This window comes from Sarcophilus harrisii, chromosome 4, assembly GCF_902635505.1.
Source record: "Sarcophilus harrisii chromosome 4, mSarHar1.11, whole genome shotgun sequence".
NCBI classification, from domain to species: Eukaryota; Metazoa; Chordata; class Mammalia; order Dasyuromorphia; family Dasyuridae; genus Sarcophilus; species Sarcophilus harrisii.
Window position 1 is genome coordinate 326945370 of NC_045429.1, and position 22289 is coordinate 326967658.

The window sequence follows — 22289 nt, forward strand, 5'->3', positions numbered from 1 at the left end:
AGTAAAAATGGTGTATTTTCATGTTATCACAGTTACCTTAAAATCATATTGAGTTGCATCATCAAATGACATCTTTATTGTCAAAGTCATAGGTTGTTGAGATGGTTACAAGTGCCAGGCTACCCCTCCCTAGTTGCTAATTAGCCCATTAGCAGTTCTTTTGGCTATAGGCTTTAAAAAAATTATTGCCCATGGGCTATTGCTAGCTGAAGCATTTTTCTCTCTGGGTGCTAAACAATCCAGTAGAACCACTGCCATGCAGTTTATTGCTCTGTGAATTATATGATCTAAGTAAACTGATAAGGTGTGAACACAAATCCTTGGGTTCTGCCTACCCTCTTCAACTGTGAGCCTTTTTGCAGAAGAAACTAGGTCCCTCAGTGGACCTAGAGGAATAGACTTTCTAGTATTGTGCCTTCCAGGTTACTTTAAAGTAAAGTTTAGATCTCAGAAACTTGTATAATTGAGACAATATCTTAAAAATGCATTTAGAGTTCAAGCCTATAGGAATGATGAAAGCCTTATGGAGATAAACATATATGTGCATCAAAGCCTTCAGTAGGATTTTGAAAGATATTTTCATTTCTTCAGCAAAAAAAAATAATTATAATAATAAATTGTTCTTCCCATATCATAGGAGTCTGCTAGATAGGTATGCTCTTCTGCTCTTTCTTTCTGTGGCAGCTTGTGGCACAGTAGATAGGAACGCAAATCAGGAACACCTGAGTTTGAATCCAATTTCAGACACTGACTGTGTGACCTGGGCAAGCCAAGGGCCCTGTCAGCCTGAGTTTCTTCAACTGTAAAAGGAGAATAATAATAGCATCGACCTCCCAGATTGTTGGGCAGATCAGATGAGGTAGTATTTGTGAAAGTGCTTAGTATAGTGACTGGCACATGGAATAGGTACTATTATAAATGTTTCTTCCTTTTCTCTCTTTTTTGTTTCCATCAGAGAGCAGCATGGTACAAAGATTCTTAACAGGTTGTTTCAGAAATGCTCCGTTACTACAAATTCAACATCAGAGTAATTATACATTTGTGATGCTTCATATTATTTTTGGTACCAAAACAATCATTATGGCCAAAAGATTATGGAATCTATAGTCTTTGTTATTAAAATTCAGGCACTTTAGTCTGACATTTATGTGTCCCCATGATTTGGTGCTATCTCATTTCCCTTAATGTCTCAAGAAGGAGGTGGAGAACTAGTCAACAGGAATAGTTAAGAGTGACTGATGAATCCATTAAATGCAGCTACCAAACACCAAAGGAACTTGACCAAACCCTTCCCCTCCTTCCACCCTATTTAATATATTCTTACCTACTTTGGTCTGGATACTTACCTGGGACTGGTTCATTTACACAAAGCTTTCCAATTTCCTTTGTTTTCTTGAATATAAAATACTGTAAGCTTGAATGTTAATTTCTTTATTTACTTAGTGATCCTTGGAGAATTGATTAGATGGGCTTTAGATTGAACTTCGGGTTTGCTACATAATGTGTTCTGTGTCAGAACAAAAGAGATACAAATATCTGTGTCATGGATTAGCATATGTGCTCCCTGCATCCTTTGTTTTAATACTAATAAATTATAACTAGGTAATTTCCCATTAAGCTTGAACTGTGTCTATCTTCAGTTAACAATAAAGTTAGCAATAATAATATCATTATTAACTTTCCTTTTCATCTTTATCTCACATCACTCTACTCTCCCACTAAGCCATAGTACTTGTCCCTGCCTATACCTTCCTCTTCTCTTTTCCTGCTTCCAGTCTTTTCCTCATATTCCCATTGCCACGCATTCTCAGCTCTTCTTGCCCTTCTACCTGCTAAATCCCTATACAGTCTGAATCCCAGTTCAAATATTGCTGCCTTCCTTGATTTTCCCCATCTTCCCCTTCTCCCACCATTTTTTTTTTCTTCTGTTGGTTTTTGTGATAATATTCTGCCCAAGTTTTACTCCTAGTTATGTGACGCCTAGTCTTCTATGGCTGTCCTCATCTATAAAATATGAGGAAATTGGATTAAATGATCTCTGAGATTCCTTACAGTTCAAGAAATACACTTCTATGATATATTCCTAAATTCTTTTTCTGTACTCTTTCTTTGTAGCATCTTCAACTCCCATGAGTTTAATTATAATCTCTATTCAGAATCTGAGCTTCAGTCCCACCTGACCAACCATCTCTTGTACATTTCAGACTCTCTTGCAAACACCACAAATGTAACACATCTCAAACAGGATCCTCTTCCCTTTAGTCCTCAAACCCATACCTCACTTAGACTTTGAGACTTCTGTCAAAGGCACCTCCATTCCTCTAGTCTTCAAGTTTCCCAACCTTGGGAAATGAGGTAGCACCAAATCATGAAATCTGATTTCATTCTTTCATCCTCCCATATTTTAATCAGGTATCATATCTTTCCATTTCTACTTCCACAACACATCTTCCACCCTGCTCCCTTCTCATCCAGCCACCACTATAGTTCAGTCCCTTGTTACCTCATTACTTGATTGTTTCATTGAAATAGCATCTTAATTGGTTTCCCAGCCTTAAATCATTCCCACTGCAATCTAGGTTTTACATTTCTGCCAATATAGTTTTTCTAAAGCAAAGTTCTAATCAATAACTCTAGTGGCTCCCTGTTGCCTCTAGAATAAGACATAATGGAGCTCATATATCTTAAAAGCCAAATAATGGATATTACTTGGTTTATTAATCCCTTCACAACCTGGCCCCAACCAGTCTTATCAATCTTGTTATATATTACTACCTTTCCCATATTCTACAGTCTAGCCAAACTAGTCTTGTTTTTCTTCACATGGGTACTTCTCCCACCTCTCAAGCCTTTTTTCCAAACCATCCCCCATGTCAGGATTGCATTCATCTCTACTTCATAGATTTCCTCTCTTCAAGATGCACCTCAAAACACTACCTTCTACAGGAAGCCTTTACTGATCCTCCTATTATTAGGGCTCTCTCTTTCTAACTTATATTTAATTAGTAACTTATTTTCATAATTTTTATTTTATATTTAATTACCTTGTATTTATTATATATTGTGTATATACTTTTATTCTATATATACTTACACATGTACTTGTCTTTCTAGTTAGACTGTAAGCTCTATGAGAATAGAGATGATTTAATTTTTGTATTTGTATTTTCATTATCTAACACAGTTCCCAGCACAATTACTGTCTATCAGGACAAATAGGTGTTATAGCGGACAGAATGCCAGTTCTGAAGTCAGAATACTCATCTTCCTGAGCGCAAATCTGGCCTCAGACACTTGTTAGCTGTGTGACCCTGGGCAGATCACTTAGCCCTGTTTGCCTTAATTTCTTCTTCTGTCAAATGAACTGGAGAAAAAAATGACAAATCACTGCAGTATCTTTGCCAAGAAAGATTTGGACATGACAAAATGACAACAATAATAAATGTTGTTTCTTGTGGCTTGCTTTCTCTCAACCATCATTAAGCACTCTGCTTAATTTTTTATGCATTTACCACTTGTTAGTTAGTTTATATTATTGTTATTTATATTTGTATCATATTCCCAAGTAGATTGTGAAAATTATGAGAATAGGGATTATATTATCTCTCTGGGCTTCGTGTTTCTCATTTGTAAAATGGAAATATTGGACTAGATAGCCTCTAAAATTTCTTTCAGCTCTCTGCCTTTAAATTATAGTTTATATTTTCTCTCGGCGCCTACATTGGTAAATATATTTAGTAAATATTGGTTGAATCCTTCTCCTGTACCTTATGCCCTGTATGATCATGGATCACACTTCATCCTTGTGATTCTCAGTTTTTTCATCTGTAAAACAAGGCATTGAATTAAATGTCTTTTAAGTTCCCTACCTGTTAAAATACTGTGAGCCAAGTGCTAATGGAAAAGGAGGGAGAGGTATCAAAAACATTTCAGAGGTAATAGGATTAGGATTGGTAGAGTGACTATATGATAACATAAAATGTGAATTTCATTTCTACCCAGAAAACTTTACATTCATTGTGGCACAATGGAAAGGGCATTGAAATAATTGGGAAGTCTGGGTTCTAATAGAAACTCTTTGGTTAACTAGATACATTTTGATCAAGCCAACTTCCTTCCCTGGACCTCAATTTCCTAATCCATATAATAAAGGGGACTAGACTAAGTGATATCAGTTTTAACCATTTTAGGATTTTGAAATTCTGTATGAGTGTGGTGTGAATTAATAATGTTTTATTATACTTTCTTTAAGCATTATTTAATAATATAATAGTGACTTGGGATTTGTCATAATAATGAAGGTCAGGAAAATAATAAATGGTTTTGCTCTGTTACAGATCTTTGATGATGCATATAAATCCCAGCTCAGCTGTGTGGTTGTGGATGACATTGAGAGACTTTTAGGTGAGTTATATGTTGGTGCATGTATATATGATTAACTATATTTTTATTATAAACCAATATTTTATTATAAAGAATAGTGAGTTAATTTATAATATATGTAATATATATAATAAATTTAGTTTGATGTACTCTGTTGAATTGCTTTATTTTTGATGAGAGGCAGTAGAAATAGCACTGGCTTTGGAGACAAAGGCTTCAATATTGACTTTTCCACCTATTATGGAAACTTCAGCAAGTCACTTTACCTCAGTTCCTTCATCTGTAAACTGTACAGTCCCTCACCATCCTTATATTTTTTGCCTTGCTTTTGGGTATATATGATTATTGTTTAGGGTATGTGTACTTGTTGATAAATAAAAATCTGAATTCTTAAAATCTATACATGTGTGTTTTTAACCCACAAACACATTTTTGTCTTTTAGATTATGTCCCTATTGGACCTCGGTTTTCCAATTTAGTATTGCAGGCCCTTCTTGTATTACTGAAGAAGGCACCACCTCAGGTAAAGTCAGTTTTATCAAAACTCAATAAGTAATAGAAATATTCATTAGTGATTTATAAAGATATTTTATATATTCCTGTACTATTATTGAATAAACAAAGTTTTGGGGGGTTTTGGTTTTGTTTTGTTTTTGCTGCTGACTATGATTTCATTTGTGGAAAGTTCAGTATTACAAGTGTAAAAACTCTCTCCACTAATATAGATTAGTAACTTCTCTTTAATTTATAGTTTTGGAGGATTACCTGGGGGCTCTGAGTTGTTCAGTGAGGTCACACCACTAATATATGTCAGAGGTAGAATTTAAAACCATGTCTTGGTGACTTCAAAGCTGACCTTCCATCCACTGTATCACTGTACCTCTTAAAAATTATCAGGTAACTGGAATCACCAGTGCTAGAAAGATACCAGAGAGGTGGTCTAGTCTAGTCTTAAAGTCATCAAATAGGTGACTCTCTAAACAGTTTTCTGTTTTCTTCATCATCTCCATGAATGGAATCTTCTTCTTTAGACCTTTCCAGTATTTTAATCTTTCAGATTAATTGAACAGAGCCTTTTATTTATCTGTTGATTTATAAACTTGAAATCCTTTTTCAAATGACAAAAAAAAATTCCCCCACTATTTCTGTCCTTGTGTTCAGGATCTATGAGAGGTCATGCTTTGAACCTAAATAGATTGAATACACACCCTACTCATTGTTATTCACTTCTATATTGAACTTTATAAACATTTATGCATTGGAGAAAACTTGGAATTATTTTATGAAGATATCTTAAAAATTATATTTCTAGAGAAGTGTTGTTTTCCTGATCTTTTACTGACTTGGAAAGGTGCTTGGGAAGCATGAAAACTGAATTTTAATTAATATGCTTACACATTTTATTCGTATAGAATCTTTTATGCTACCAGAGTCATCAATTTTCCAGTATACTTACAGGAGTGAGTTAAAAATATTAAATTGTAGAATGTGCCAAAGTCTGATTGGTTTTACCAATTCACTTAATTGGCAAAGTAACAAGCTCATTTTTATCCCATAATGTTAAAGATGAGATAGTGAGAAGCCAATATAAAAATTTTAAAGTAGTGATTTGAAAACATTAATATCAGTGTTTGGAAATAAGCATGATTTAATCTTCTATCTGAAGCTAGAGTAAATCTTAAGTATTATAGAAAATTTTAATGTTAATCTGATGACTAATTTTTGATCTAATAATTTAACACTGTATTCAGGATTATAGTGTAAAGTAACATAATGTACAAATACTTTGGCTAAGAATTACACTTTAATTTATTAATAAGGGTTTATGTTTTTGTCATCCTTCTATAAACCTTAGAATTAGAATTTTAGCTTTTATCAAGTCTTAGCTTAGAAAAGAGAATGTACAAATTTTCATTCCCTATTTCTTTTAATGTTCAAATAAATCTAAAGTCACTGAGATGAAAAATTAATCTTTACCAATCTTCCATGCCTCAAAAATCCTTTCGGAGGTCCATTTATCCTCTTACAGCCTTAATTTGGTAGTTTCGGGCAGATAAACTATCCAGGGTACATATTTTTCTAGCTACCAAGAATAGTTGGTGAAATTTTTTCTGGAAGTAGAACAAAAGGACCACCATTTTCACAGAAGTCCCTTATCACAGTATTGTTAGTTAAATATTTTTACTCTGTGCTAGATTTTGTAAAAAGGAAATTAAATCTAGCATGTTCCAAGCTTAGAAATACTTGTAATCAACCTCAGACAGCAGTGGTAGAGGCAAACATGTAGAAGGGGAATACACACTTTAAATTGGAGCAGAAAAAGAGCCATTTACTTTTATAAATGATAGTAAACTATTTTAGGGTAGGATTGTCCCATTTTTCTTCTACGCAACATAGTAAAATGACCGTAATAAGCATTTAATAATCAATAAATAAATAAGAAAATAAATGAATAATCAATAAACACCACTTGTGGTTGTGTTTGGAGCATTGGTGAGTGGAAACATATTCAGAAAAAGACTTCATAAGCTTCTCAAATGTTGGAAGGGGTGTGCATTCAGTGCATCTGATATAACTTAGAACAAAGCTGAAAAGAAACAATTGTATAATCAAGTCAGAATTTCTTTAAGAAATTGTAAAGATTCTGATATATAATAGTTACTGAATAATAGACGGGATGAAATATAGTTCTCTGTTAAATAGTAAAATGGCATTAGTCTTTTAAAACAGGAACAGTAATTCTGTTTTTAATCAAAATTTGGTAATTGTAACTTAAGCTTCTGGTTCTGAGTGAGATGTTTTTTTTTTTTTTTTTACTATATTTGAATGTGGGAAAGGAGAATGGAATAGCTGCTTTATTTCTGGGTGGCCTATAATTCCCCAAATAAAAATATTATCATGTGTTCTAACATGCTTCTAAAATTAGTGTAAACTCTTACTGAAAGTAAAGAGAATCTTTCAAGCAGATTCTGTGTCAAGAATTTTTGTCACTGAAAAACAAAAGAAATAATTTTCTTTTCAAACCATTATCAGGAAAGAATTTCTGGTGGATTTCTTTAGTGAAATATTAAGGATGGATGACTTTGAAAATTTATCAAAACTATAGAAACAGGGAACTGTCAAGTGTCCCTGGTAAGAAATTTGGCAATAACCAGCTCAGCTGTAGGCATTCTTCTAAAAAAATAATAATAATAATAACAATTGCACTGATATGCAATCCAGTAATAAGCCACACAGAAGCCTTAATTTTATATATGGTATGATTCTACCCAGAAAAATCATGTATGCACATGCCCAAGCAAGACAATTACTTCAGAGGATCTGTGTTGTGTATCAAGATACTGCCTACCCCCCGTTTTTGTCCCCCTGCATTGTAAATTGGCTCACTAAAGCTGGCTCACAAACCTTCCTGTTCTCCTATGTAATTGTCTGGGGGGGTTGCACTTCCATTGCAGGTTTAAAAATGAATGTCAGACTCAAGTCACTAAGATAATGTTCTTTATAGTTTAAATTTTGCTAAATAAATACTTGTACTTCTGTGAACCTGGAGTTGAATAGATTTGTTTCAAATTTAGCTCATAAAGAACTTAACGATTGGTTTGTTGTCCCCTTAAGAATATAAAAAGTAGAATGTGTAGATCATAAAGACTGAAAAACATCATCACATTTTGTTTAGCATCTTTTTAAAACCAATTAAAAGCTTTTCTAAAATGGATTGAACGGGGGAAAATAAAACATGTTCCCTTGGTCTTTATTCTAATCAAGTTTCTCTATGTTCTGCAGAAGAAGAGATTGAGGGGGGATAGAAAGGTTGAAAAGGGCTGTCCCAGCAGGGAGCCAAGCCGGAGAAAAGGGCTTCTCTGAGAATGAAGCAGGATAGCTCAGCCGGCCTGAGAGCCGGCTTCATCTACATGCAGAGCCCCACAAGGCAGGGCATGCTCACCATCACCAGAGGGTTCACATGTGCTTCCCCGCTGATTTCTATGAAAAGCTAACAATCAGCTTGGAGGGTGAAAGACCATTGCTGTGCACTCTCACTGAGTTCGAGGTACAATTTGCCCAGTGTTAGGAAATGTCCAGCTGAGCAGGGAGAGGCTCTGAGACTTCAGTGATGTTCCTGGACCATCTCCTGTACTAGACACTAGGACTTTTCAAGTTTTTGCAGGTTTACCAAAATGAAGGAGGGATAGGGTGTAGAGTGGGAAGGAGAGACGTGTTCTTTCAGTTCAGAAAGATGTAAGCTGTAGTCTTTAATGTTAAATAGGAAGGAGTACTAATGTAAAGAAGCTAATGATAGGTAAATCTATTTTTTAGTTTTCTTTTTTATTATGAATTAAAACAAACATCAATATGTATATGAGTGTGTGTATATGTGTGTATATATATATATAATGTAAAGAACAGAAAAGGAGTGGGACTGAACTTCTATTGTGTAGTTTTTAGCTGTAAATGAAATTTAACGCAATAGTACCCGAATTGTCCTACTTGTCTGTTGCATGTTCTGAATTTCCTTCCGTTCTCTCTTCTGTGTATTGTTTAAATGTTTCATTTTCAGTTTTTCATTGGAAGGGATCATTGCATCTCTGTCTTTTCTCATCTCAACACCTTCTTCTCCTACAAAATAAAAACTCTCTCAAGCCAGATATATATAGTCACACAAACATATGCACACATTGGCTATGTCTAAAAATGTATGTCTCATTCTGCACATCTAGGCCATCACCTCTGTACCAAGATGTGGAAAAGTGTGTTTCATCAGTATTGTTGAGCTGTCATTGAAAATTGCATTGATCAAACTTCTTAAAATGTTATTCTGATTTGCATTATAGTATTTATATAAATTGTTTTCTTGGTCTGCTCATTTCACTCTTAATCAGTTCACAGATCTTCCCAGGTTTCTCTAAATAAAATCTTTTTGTCATCTCTTATAGTAAAATATTATTCTAATATATTCACATACCATAATTTTTAAGCCATTTCCCAACTGATTAACACCTACTTTGTTTCCAATTGATTGCTATAATATAAAATGCTTCTGTAAATATTTTTGTTCATATAGGAAAAATGAGTAAATCCTGAAATGCACCCTAACAGAATATGAGAGTATATGATTATTTTTTTCTTTCATTCCTGATCCTTAAGCTTCTTTTCCAGTTCACCTTTCCCTGTATTTTGGTTAAAACTATAGTATCTAAAAAAAGAAACTCTGTATGTCTGAAAATGATAACATTTTCCTAATCTAGTATGAAAATAGACTTATTAAATTGAGAACCATATTTGTACATGTGAAATGGATAGTATTATTTATAGAGAATGTTTTTCTTCTTAAGTTATTTGAACATAATAGAATGATCATTTATTCTTCTTAATAGCATCAAGTACCTTTATAATAGTATCATCTTTTAAGCCTACATGTTGGTCATTGATATTTTATCTAATTTATAAAGTTAAGAGAACAGCTTTTCTTTCTCTCTCAACTTTCTTTAATAGGAAGCATTATTTTAGGCAGTGATATAGGTGGACATACTGGGGTCTAGGAAGGGTGTAATATGTAAACCAGTAGGAAAATGCTGCCAACAGTGGTGATGCTCAGATATAGCCAAGAAGCACCAACAAAAATGCATCATGGTGTGGATTTTTTTCCCCTCTTTTTGGATTTTGTTATAATATCAATGTTCTTTCTTAAAACAAACTGCTTTTTATGTACTCTTTAAGAAATTTTAAAATGCAGTTTTACTTTGGAGATGTCTAAACTAATATAGAGCAGTCTCTACCTACTTTGAATACTTTTGTTGAAATAAATAGATAATGAAAGAATGAAAATTGTGCTGGCTTGCACTGGAGTATCTCTTTATCTATTCAAAATTAATTATGGCTTATGACTTCAGTATGACTCAGTAAGCCAAAGCTCTACTTTAGGAAAGATCAGACATTTTGCCAGATAAACTTACAAGTATTATCTCTGATATGGTAACTGTTTTGCATTTGAGATAATGTCTTTGTTGGGAAAATGCTTAGTGATGATTGATACTTAATGACTTCACTTCCCCACTTGGAAATAGGAGGGGAATGATTTATCAGCATATGAATTCATTATTAAGTGAGCATAGTAATCAGTTATTCATTACATTTTCTCTGTGTGTATGTGTGTGTATACACATATTCCTCTTTTCTCATCATATATATTGGTGTTAGCTGCCTTATACATTATTGAATCTGTATGCCTTAAAAATTACAGGAAAATTGAATTTTAAAATAGAACTGTAGTTGAAAAGCATTTATGTTGTATTCTTATAATGATATTTAATGAATTTTTTTTATAAACAACATTAGTTTGTCAACTTGGTAGATCTGGATTTTCACATATAAAATTTTTAAAAAGTAACATGTATCAGTAAAAGACTGGTGAATTACAATAAAATTTAGAAGATACTTATCTTCTTTTCAGGAAATTTTTAATCTAACAGAGTAAGACAGTACATGTTGAAAACTGGAATATTTTATTGGAATCAGGATTAGAGATTAACGAAGTAGGCAGCAGCATAGAGCATAGCATGTTGGGTTGTAAAGCATATATAGTCTTCTTAATGTTATTTTTCATATATTCCCATATTCTTAATGTCAGAAAATTCTGTTTTCCATGGCTTATGATCAGTCAGGTTGCATATATTAGAGTAAAAATCTAGAGAAATAAATGGAATCATATCAGGGCCCAAATTCTAGACCTTGCCCAGGTGATCAAATGATACTTCCTAGTTATGACTATGATTATGAAAAATGTTCAATGCTAAGAGACAAAATACATTCATTTGGGATGCCCATTAAGTGGGAAATGGCTGAACACATAGTAGTATATGATTTATCATGATATAAGAAATGATGAAGTGGAGAGTTTTAAAAAATCCTGGGAAGATTTGTATGAGCAAAAGTATGAAGCAAAGTAAAGAAAGTAGAACTAAGAGAATATTATACACATTAATATCAAAATTGTAATGACAACCACAAAGTTTAATAAATTTTAGGACTAAAATAAAATGTTCTCTTATGGTCACAATGACTTCTTCCTAGATCCAGGGCTTATAAAGATATTAATAGTTTTTACATATTGTCATTGGAAACATCTAGTTAGCTAGAACTATATATATGTTATACAGAACTGATTTCCTTTTTAAAATTAGGCTGATGACTATATGAAGTTAGAAAATCTGGGTTCAAATCCTAGCTTTTCCTCTTATGTGCTATATAATTAAATAAGTTCCCTTATTTGTAAAATGAAATGTTTGAACCAAATACCACTAAGATCCCTTCTAATTATAAAATCCTATGTTCCTATTTCCTGGCTTCACATTTAAGTTTTTTAGTATTCAATATTTGTTTGACCTTTCATAAACCAAAAACTCTCCCTTCATTTTCTTTATTTCTAAAACAAGGATGTTAATATTTATACCTCAGAATACTATATAAATATAATTATTATTAGGTTAGCATTTCTTACTTTTTTAGAAGCACCATCCACTTAACTAAAGGATGGAAGTAGTAGCAGTAGTAGATCCATATACATCTCACTATAAGAAAGTGAGATGCTTCATGTAGAGTTTTCCTTATCCCAGGAAATTTTTGAAAGAAGAGAAGACAATACTATCCTAAAAGGTTTAGAGATTCCCATATCTATGTGAAGTTGGAATTTTATTGCTGTGTCAACATTCTTAAAACTTGGGAAATCTCCAGAGAAATCATTGTGTTCTAAAAGTTTGTTTGTAAATCATTTCAAATTCATGATAAATTTTTGGATTGTTTTTCAACTAGGAAGTGTCTGAGGGCAGATCTGAACTCAGGAAAATGAGTTTTCTTCATTCCGGGGCTGGCTGGCTGTCCACTGAGCCCCCTAGCTGTTGTTTTTCAGTCATGTCCAATTCTTCATTGAACCCATTTGGGGTTTTCTTGGCAACAGTACTAGAGAGGTTGGCTTTTTTCTTCTCCAGCTCATTTTACAGGTGAGGCAAACAGGCCTAGGGTCACACAGCTAGTAAGTGTCTGAGGATGAATTTGAACTCAGGAAGATGTTTTCCTGACCTGAGGTAAAGCACTCTGCACTATGGCACCACCTAGCTGCTTAGAATTAAAATGCATTATCATATGTGCTAGATTCCCAGATCAGCACAAGACCCTTTTTAATTCACAACTACATGATAAACTCACCAAAAGTATAAACTGGGTACAAGTGGAATAAAAGCTGCTTAGGAAATGTCTTACAATATTAGAGTATAAAATATTTTGCTAGTTACATTAATTGGAGTAACTCAAAGTTGTTGCCCCCTATATTATTTCTATGAATATTGTGTAAATGTCTGGCTCTACTCCACTTTGCTCAATTAATACAAGTCTCTATGTCTTTTCCTGCTGCATCATGACCAAGTACTGATGCGTTTGAGTCAGCTAAGCTCAGGGCTGACCCTCAGCTGAGCTCCAGTCAGCTTCTCTTCTTGTTCCTTTATTTCATTTCTGGGGCATCTGACTCTGGACCTCGCTGGGGATGGTCCTGCTGTGGTCTGAAGAAGTACTTGTAGAGAAGAGGCTGGGGTTCCCCATGGTCTTCAGAAGATGGGGAAGTTGGGGTGGGGACCAAATCTGGAGCCTTCTCTGGCATTTTGGGGGATCTGAAGGGGCAAAGAGCAATAGCTCAAGCAACTCTTGATCTGGTCCCCATAAGGTTTATTAATGTGACTATATGTTTTTCAAAGCAAGAGTGAGTGGAATGTCCTGGATGTTGGCAAAAGGATCTTTTAAAAAAATTTTTTTTTCATTTTTTTCCCAATTACATATAAGGACAATTTTAATATTCTTTTTTTTTTTAATTTTAAGTTCCAAATTTCAAAAGAATCTTTACAAGCATATAAGACCCTTTTTCTCAGCCTTGATGTCTTTGAATGATATACCATTTCTAAACTAGATTTGATATTTTGGATTGGACAGAAGTACTATTTGTCAGGCTTTGGAGAGATCAGGAAAAAGCAGAAACATCAGTCAGCTGAGCTACTTATGAGCATTTCATCTTGAAGGGCACTAAGAACAAAGGGTACCAATGCTATTTGGGAGTGGCACTAGCTCCTAAGGAAGCAAGAGTTCCTCCTCTGCTAATAAGACTAGAGTTTAAAAGAGTACTCCTCCCTCCCCTACTATGGGGCACAGAGTTCAGAAACCACTTGAAATGAATGGGATCTCTTCCTCCAATGATCTCACTGTCCAGATTTGATAGAAATCTAAATGCATAAAGGTATGGGATACCTTCCCCCAAACCCCAAACTAGCTACTTCTCAGATTATACTAAGATCTTCTCTTCCAAATGATCTCAGGGCTAAAAAATGATTGTGAATGAATATGGCCTCTAATACTCATTACCATCTGCTTTCCTGCTGTGTCCTAAGAATCCTTGGTCCTTGCTTTCTGTCCTTCAGTTGAACTCACTCTTCTTAACAATGGTGAATGTGCTTCTAGTTAAAGTGACTGTGTGAAAGATTTTAGGCAAATCTACTGAGAAATACTATTTAAAATTAAGAGCATCAAATGAGACAAAGAAATCTCCATCATCCTTGAGCTCAAGGAGCTGGATAATGTCCACAGACCTCCTATTTGGGGTCTGCATAAGGAAAGCAGGCCAAGGCCAGCATGCCAGAATGTTGGAGGATGTAGTAGGAAACCAGCCTGAAGCTATTATTATCTCCTGGAGAGGCAGATTGGGACAGAAAGCTGAAGCCATGGACCTGGGTAGGTGACTGCAGAGGAAATGACCTGTACCAGTTTATCTAGGGGTCTGAGGATACCTTTAGGAGTTCAGCTTGAAACTTGCACAATCCAGGGTTATCAGTATGTTTCAATGCCTAAGAGCTGAACCATGAATCTCCGGGTGACTTCCTAAGCAATACATAAGGCCAGAGTAACCATGAAAGAAGCTCCAGAAAAAAGAACTTGCAAACTGAGGAAGTAGGGGAAACTTAGTTCTAACGCATTAGTACTATTCTACTGGGGAACCAAAATGACATCACTATGTTGGGGTCAGGGTACAGTGTGTCCCACTGTGACCGATCATATCAGTTAAGATCTTGGAAGGACACATGTTGGGCACAAATGGACCATATGAACATTTGGAGTGGAAGTGGCTTTAAATTTATGCATCTCCTGTTTCTTTTGAGCCACAACAATTCTGCTTTGCTCATAGACACAGCACCTTCTTTGATGCAGGTATAACCATGTTAGGTGGGCCTGTACCAGTGTCTCTCATGACTTACAATCTACTCCATAGTTCTTTAGAGAAACCTTCTGACCTTCATGTGGTATGAACTAAATTAAATGTTATGTACAAAATTGCAAAAGAACAAAGACTAAAACTAAGAATAATAGATCTTGAAAACTAAGTATAATTCTATAGGGTTAGGAAACAGGGAATGGAGCTTTAACAATAAGGACTTTCAAGAACTGAGAAAGCCAAAACTGGGTGGAATCTTTGAAATATAAACATAGGACATAAGAGAAACCTAGAAAAGTAAGTACAGTTGTATTCATTTGGAAGGCCTACAACTGTGTTCAAGTACTTAGATATATAACAGAAAAAAATTCAGGAAAAAGGAAGAAGTTTCTCATTATAGAGGCACATCATGTACACAAATATAGAAGTGTACAGTGGGAAGAGTAGATACTCATGAATCTTGTTCATATCTGAACTGGGAGAAAGAAGGTGGAACACAGACTTTAATAAAGAAATGGATTAAAATCAACAAGGAAATAAGCAGAGTCAGAAAAATGAAAGAAGTATGGCTTAAAAGAGAGGGTAGATTTGGAGAGGGAATTGTCATAAACCAAACAAATTTCATCTACAAAGAATAAAGAAGAATAAGAAAGTAAAGCCTAGTGATTTAGGTTTGAGCTAAGTGATTAGGACAAATGAATAGGGGCTGGCCACTGTAATTAAAAATAGCTAGTGTTGATTTCAATTCCCTATCTTTCACTACTTTCTTTTTAAAAGGAGAAGGGTGGGAGGGCAAAGGGAAAAAATATAATTAGAAATGATAGAAAAAATATATCTAACAATCATAACCATGAATGTGAATGACATCTGCACCCATAAAATAGAGCAGAATTAATTAATTATTAACAATATTCTGTTTAAGAGAATTACTTCTGAAGTTAAGGTGAGGGATTGGAGAAGAATAAATAAATTACATCTCAAATGATTCCAAAAAAGCAGCTCTATCAATCATTGCCATCAGGCAATAAAAATAGACAAAGCTAAAAGAGTTAAACAGGCAGGTGATGGCAAAGTGGATAGAGCAATAAATTTGAGTCAGGAAGACCTGATTTCAAATCTTCCCATGCTCCCAGGCAAGTCAAACAATCCTCTCTCAGGCTCCTCATTTGTTAAATGAAAATAATAATAGACCTTAACTCATAGGGTTATCTTGAGTATCTAACTAGATAACTTATACAAAGTGCTTTGCAAACCTTAAAAGGTTAGCTTAGAGGGAAAGGGTATCCCATGAATCTCTTATCTGACTTAGGAAAAGGACGGTTGATTATACATAATATTTAAAGATACTTGAGGATAAGGAAGATGATGTATCAATTTTAAATATACATAGGATGACAGAATTTTTTGAAGTCTAAATGAAAAACTAATTGAACCATGGGGGAAAATAGATGGCAAAGCAGGTAGTATTCATTGTCTAGTGAGCTTGTTGTGAAATGAATCTAGACATCATACATTTTTTAGATTGTAGAAATGTGAGAAATAAGGGGTTTTTAAACACTGTTTTACCTCTGATTTTTAAAATAATGTACCATTAGTATTTGAAGAAAAGCAAGCTGTCAAGACACAATGATGTAATGCTCAGAGATATAATTTTAATACCAGATTATCCTATTCTCCAGATCTCATATGTATTTATTTTGTGATGTTAAGTGACTTTTGTTTTTCCCAATGCTGTCTCTTATACATTCTCATTCTTTTTTTTCTTTCCTTTTTTTTCCTTAAAGCTTTTTATTTTTAAAACATGCATGGATAATTTTTCAACATTTATCCATGTATAGCCTTGTGTTTCAGATTTTCCCCTCCTTTTTTCCCTCCTCTACCCTAGATGGCAAGTAATCCAATATATGTTATACATCTTAAAAATATATGTTAAATCCACTATGTGTAAACATATTTATACAATTCTCTTGCTGCACAAGAAAAATCAGATCAAAAAGGAAAATAAATGAGTAAGAAAACAAAATGGAAGCAAACAACAACAGAAAGAATGAGAATGCTGTGTTGTGGTCCACATTCAATTCTCACAGTCCTCTCTCTGGGTGTAGATGGTTCTCTTCATCACAAGATTATTAGAGCTGGCATTAATCATTTTTGGAAATTGAAATTTGGAAATTGGAAATTGGAAATCATTGTTGGAAAGAGTCATGTTCATCAGAATTGATCGTCATATAATATTGATGTTGTCATGTATAATGATCTCTTGGTTCTGTTCATTTCACTTAGCATCAGTTCATGTAAGTCTCTCCAGGCCTTTCTGAAATCATCCTGCTGGTCATTTCTTACAGAACAAAAATATTCCATAACATTCATATACTTTAACTTATTCAGCCATTCTCCAACTGATGGGCATCCATTCAATTTCCAGTTTCTTGCCACTACAAAAAGGGCTGCCACAAACATTTTTGCATATGTGTTCCCCTTTCCTTCCTTTAAGATCTCTTTAGAATATAGGCCCAATAGAAACACTGCTGGATCAAAGGATATGTACAGTTTGATAACTTTTTGTTTGCTCACATTCTCATTCTCTTGCTCACATAGTTCTCTATGCTTAGGATGCCTCCTTCCCTAACCTATATTCACCTTTTGAAATCTTAAAAAGCCCAGTTCCCATGCCACCCCCTTCACTGATCTTTTACATCAGCTTCTTTACCCCAAATCAGGAATGATTTTTCCTTTCTTTGATATCAAATAGTCTTTCATATCTTTCTTATGCTTCTATTATGTTCTGTTCTGCTTAATAGTTATGGAGAGGGGCAGAGTCCCTCTGACTGTCCCTTCATAACTTTAAAGTCTTCAAGAGTCAAACATATTTTTAAAAGAAAAAAAAAACTTTGGTCCTGAACCATAAAATAAATAAGGAAAAAATTAGGGAGGTTAATAAGATTCTAGAAAGCCTAGATATGATAGACCTTTGGAGAAAATTGAATAGGAACAGAAAGGAATGTACTTTTTTTCTCAGCAGTACATGGCACCTACACAAAAAATCGATCACATATTAGGGCATAAAAATCTCACAAATGCAAAAAGGCAGAAATAGTAAGTAAATGCTTCCTTTTCATATCACAAAGAAATAAAAATTATATTCCCTTTACCCCAAATCAGGAATGATCTTTCCTTTCTTTGATATCAAATAGTCTTTCATATCTCTCTTATACTCCTATTATGCTCTGTTCTGCTTAATAGTTATGGAGAGGGGGACCCACTGACTGTCCCTTCATAACCTTAAAGTCTTGATTCAAGAGTCAAACATATTTTTAAAAGAAAAAAAAAAAACTTAGGTCCTGAACCACAAAATAAATAAGGAAAAACTAGGGAGGTTAATAGGATTCTAAAAAGCCTAGATATGATAGCTCTTTGGAGGAAATTGAATAGTAACAGAAGGGAATATAGCTTTTTCTCAGCAGTACATGGCACCTACACAAAAATTGATCATGCATTAGGGCATCAAAATCTCACAAATGCAAAAAGGCAGAAATGCTTCCTTTTATGATCACAAAAAAATAAAAATTATATTCAATAAAGGATCAGGGAAAGATTAAACTAAAAACCAATTCGAAATTAATTCTAAAAAATGAGCGAGTCAAAATAACAAATTATAGAAACTATCCATAATTTCATCAAAGAAAATGATAATAATAAGACAACATACCAAAACCTATGTGATGCAGCCAAAGCAATTCTTATGGGAAATTTTCTCTCTCTAATAGTCACATAAATAAAAAAGAGAAAGAGGAGATCAATGAATTAAGCATGCAATTAAAAAAGCTAGAAAAAGAACAAATTAAAAACCTCCATTTAAATACCAAATTAGAAAACTTGAAACTCAAAGGAAAGATTAATAAAATGGAGACTAAGAAAACTATTGGGCTAATATACAAACCTTGAGAGTTGGTTTTATGAAAAAATTAGCAAAATAGATATACCTTTGGGTAATTTTATCAGAAAAAGGAAAGGAAAAAAAAAATTACCAGCATCAAAAATGAAAGGGGTAAACTCACCACCAATGAAAAAAGAAATTAAAGCAATAATTCTGAACTATTTTGCACAACCCTATGGCAGCAAATCTGATAATCTAACCGAAATGTATATTTACAAAAATATAAATTGCTCAGTTTAACAGAAGAAGAAATAAAATACTTAGTCCCATTTTAGAAAAAAGAAACTGAAGTCATTAATGAGCTCCCTAAGAAAAAAGCTCCAGGGCCAGATGTGAATTCTACTAAACATTTAAAGATTAATCCCAATACGTCATAAACTATTTACAAAAATGAAGGAGCCAAATTCCTCATATGACACAAATATCGCACTGATACCTAAATCAGGAAGGGCCAAAACAGAGAAAGAAAATTACAGCTCAATCTCCCTCATGAATATTGAAGCAAAAAATTTAAATAAAATATTAGCAAAAAGATTACAGCAACTTATCAGCAGGATAATACACTATGACCAAGTAGGATTTATGCCAGGAATGCAGGGTTCATTCAATATTAGGAAAACTATTAATATAATTGACCATATCAATAAGAAAACCTACAGAAATCATATGATAATCTCAATAGATGCAGAAAAGGCTTTTGACAAAATACAGCACCCATTCTTATTTAAAAATACTAAAGAACATAAGGATAAAGGGAGCTTTCCTTAAAATAATAAGTATCTATCTAAAACCTACAGAAAGCATTAATTGCAATGGAAAGAAGCTGGATACATTCCCAGTAAGAACAGGTGTGAAACAAGGGTGCCCATTATCACCACCATTATTCAGTATTGTACTGAAAATATTGGCTTTAGCAATAAGAAAAAAAGAAATTAAAGGAATTAGATTAGACAATGAGGAGATAAAACTATCACTCTTTGCAGATGATATGATAATATACTTAGAGAATCCTAGAAAATTATCCAAAAACCTACTGGAAATAATTCACAGCTTTAGCAAAGTTGCAAGATATAAAATAAACCTACACAAATCATCAGCATTCCTGTATATTGTTGACAAAGCCCATCAACAAGAGATAGAGAAATTCCATTTAAAATTACTTTAGACAAAATAAAATACTTGGGCATCTATCTGCCAGGACAAACCCAAGGACTATATGATCACTTACAAAACACTTCTCACACAAATAAAATCAGATCCAAACAATTGGAAAAATATCAGTTGTTCATGGTTCAGCTAAGTTAATAATAATGATAATTCTGTCAAAGTTGGTCTACTTGTTTAATGCCATACAATCAAACTCCAAAATATTATTTTATAAAACTAGAAAAAATAATAAAATTCATTTGGAAGAATAAAAGATCAAGAATATTAAGGTAATTAATGAAAAAGAAAAATACAAAGGATGGTGGCTTAGCAGTATCAAACCTAAAACTATATAATAAAGCAGCAGTAATCAAAACCATTTGGTACTAAGAAATAGAATGGTGGATCACTAGAATAGATTAGATACATACAACACAATAATCAACAGCTATCTGGTATTTGATAAATCTCCAAACTCCAACTTCTGGAATAAGAACTCACTATTTGACAAAAATTGCTGGGAAAACTGGAAAATAATGTCAGAAATTCGGCATAGACCTACTTCTCACAACCCATACCCACTAAGGTCAAAATGGGTACATGATTTGTGCACAAAGGATAATACCATGAATATTATGGAATATTGTTGTTCTGTAAGAAATGACCAGCAGGATGAATACAGAGAGGCTTGGAGAGACTTACATGAACTGATGCTAAATGAAATGAGCAGAACCAGGAGATCATTAACACTTCAACAATACTATATGAGAATCAATTCTGATGGAAGTGGATTTCTTCAACAATGAGAGGATCAAATCAGTTCCAATTGATCAGTAATGAATAGAACCAGCTACACCCAGCGAAAGAACACTGGGAAATGAGTGTGGAACAACACAGCATAGCATTTCCTCTCTTTCTGTTGTTTGCTTGCATTTTTGTTTTTCTTCCCAGGTTATTTTTACCTTCTTTCTAAATCTGATTTTCCTTGTGCAACAAGATAACTGTATAAATGTGTGTGTGTGTGTGTGTGTGTGTGTGTGTGTGTGTGTGTGTGTATTTTAATATATACTTTAACATATTTAACATGTATGGGACTACCTGCCAGTTAAGGGAGGGGATGGAAGGAAGGAGAAGAAAAGTTGGAACAAAGGTTTTTGCAAGGGTCAATGTTGAAAAATTACTCATGCATATGTTTTAAAAACTATGCTATATAATGCTATATAATTATAGCATTATAAAAATCTATAATAGTAATAATAAAAAAAGAAAACACACACACACAAAAAAAGAATGATACCATAAAATTAGGAGAACAAAAGATGATTTACCTATCAAATCTTTGGAGAAGAGAAGAATTTATGAGCAAAGAAGAGCTAGCGAACATTGTGAAATGCAAAATGGACAACTTTGATTATGTTAAATTAAAAAATTTTTGCACAAACAAAATCAACAGAAACAAGATTGAGAGGGAAGTACAAAACTGGGAAAAAATCTTTGCAGATAGTATTTCTGATAAACGTCTCATTTCTAAGAACTGTGTCAAATTTGTAAGACTACAAGTCATTCCCCAATTGATAAATGGTCAAAGATATGAACAGACAATTTTCATATGACGAAATTAAAACTATAGTTATGTGAAAAAAATCCTCTAAATCACTATTGATTAGAGAAATGCAAATTAAAACATCTCTGAGGTACCACCTCACACCTCTCAGATTGGCTAAGATGACAGGAAAAGATAATGATAAATGTTGGAGGAGTTGTGGAAAAATTGGGACACTAATGCATTGTTGGTGGAGTTGTAAAATGATCCATCCATTCTGGAGAACAATTTGAAACTATGCCCAAAGGAGGGAAAAGGACCCACGTGTTCTAGCAACTCTTTTTGTGGTAGCAATGAATTGAAAATGAGTGGATGCTCCTCAGGTGGAGAATGGCTGATGAAGTTGTGGGATATGAAAGTAATGGAATATTATTGTTCTATAAAAAATGATGAACAAGCTGATTATAGAACGGCCTGATTTACATGAACTGATGCTGAGCAAAACCAGCAGAACCAGAAACACATGGTACACAATAACAGCAAGAATGTGCAGTGATCAACTATGAAAAGCTTGGTGCTTCTCAGCAGTTTAGTGAACCAAAGCAATCCCAATAGACTTTGGACAAAAAATACTATCTGCCTCCAGAAAAAGAATTAAGGAGACTGAATGTAAATCCACACATGCTATGTTTACTTCTTCTGTCTTTTTTTTTTCTCTCCCATGGTTTTTCCCTTTTGTTCTGATTTTTCTCTTCCAATATGATTCATAAAGCAATGTGTATTAAAAATAGACTTATTACAATAAAAGCAAACAAACAAACAAATTTAGGTCCTGAATGGTTTGGGCAATTTTATTTGCTCTAAAAGAATAAAGAAAGAGGAAAGAAAAAAAGAAGAAATAAAGAAAAGGAAAAAACTTTTTTTGTTTTGCTGAGGCAATTGGAGTTGTGACTTGCCCAGGGTCACACAGCTAGGAAATGTTAAGTATCTGAGACCAAATTTGAACTCATGTCCTCTTGACTTCAGACCTGATGTTC

At 33.8% G+C, this 22289-nt stretch overlaps 1 protein-coding gene across 1 annotated transcript in view; it reads left to right on the forward strand.

Moving 5' to 3' along the window:
• NSF (N-ethylmaleimide sensitive factor, vesicle fusing ATPase) overlaps positions 1-22289 on the forward strand; it is a 199771-nt gene that overhangs the window by 141453 nt on the left and 36029 nt on the right. Inside the window, exons 17-18 of the mRNA XM_031968650.1 lie at positions 4338-4404; positions 4827-4906. Of these exons, the coding sequence (XP_031824510.1) occupies positions 4338-4404; positions 4827-4906 (147 nt within the window). The remainder of the gene's footprint in view (positions 1-4337; positions 4405-4826; positions 4907-22289) is intronic.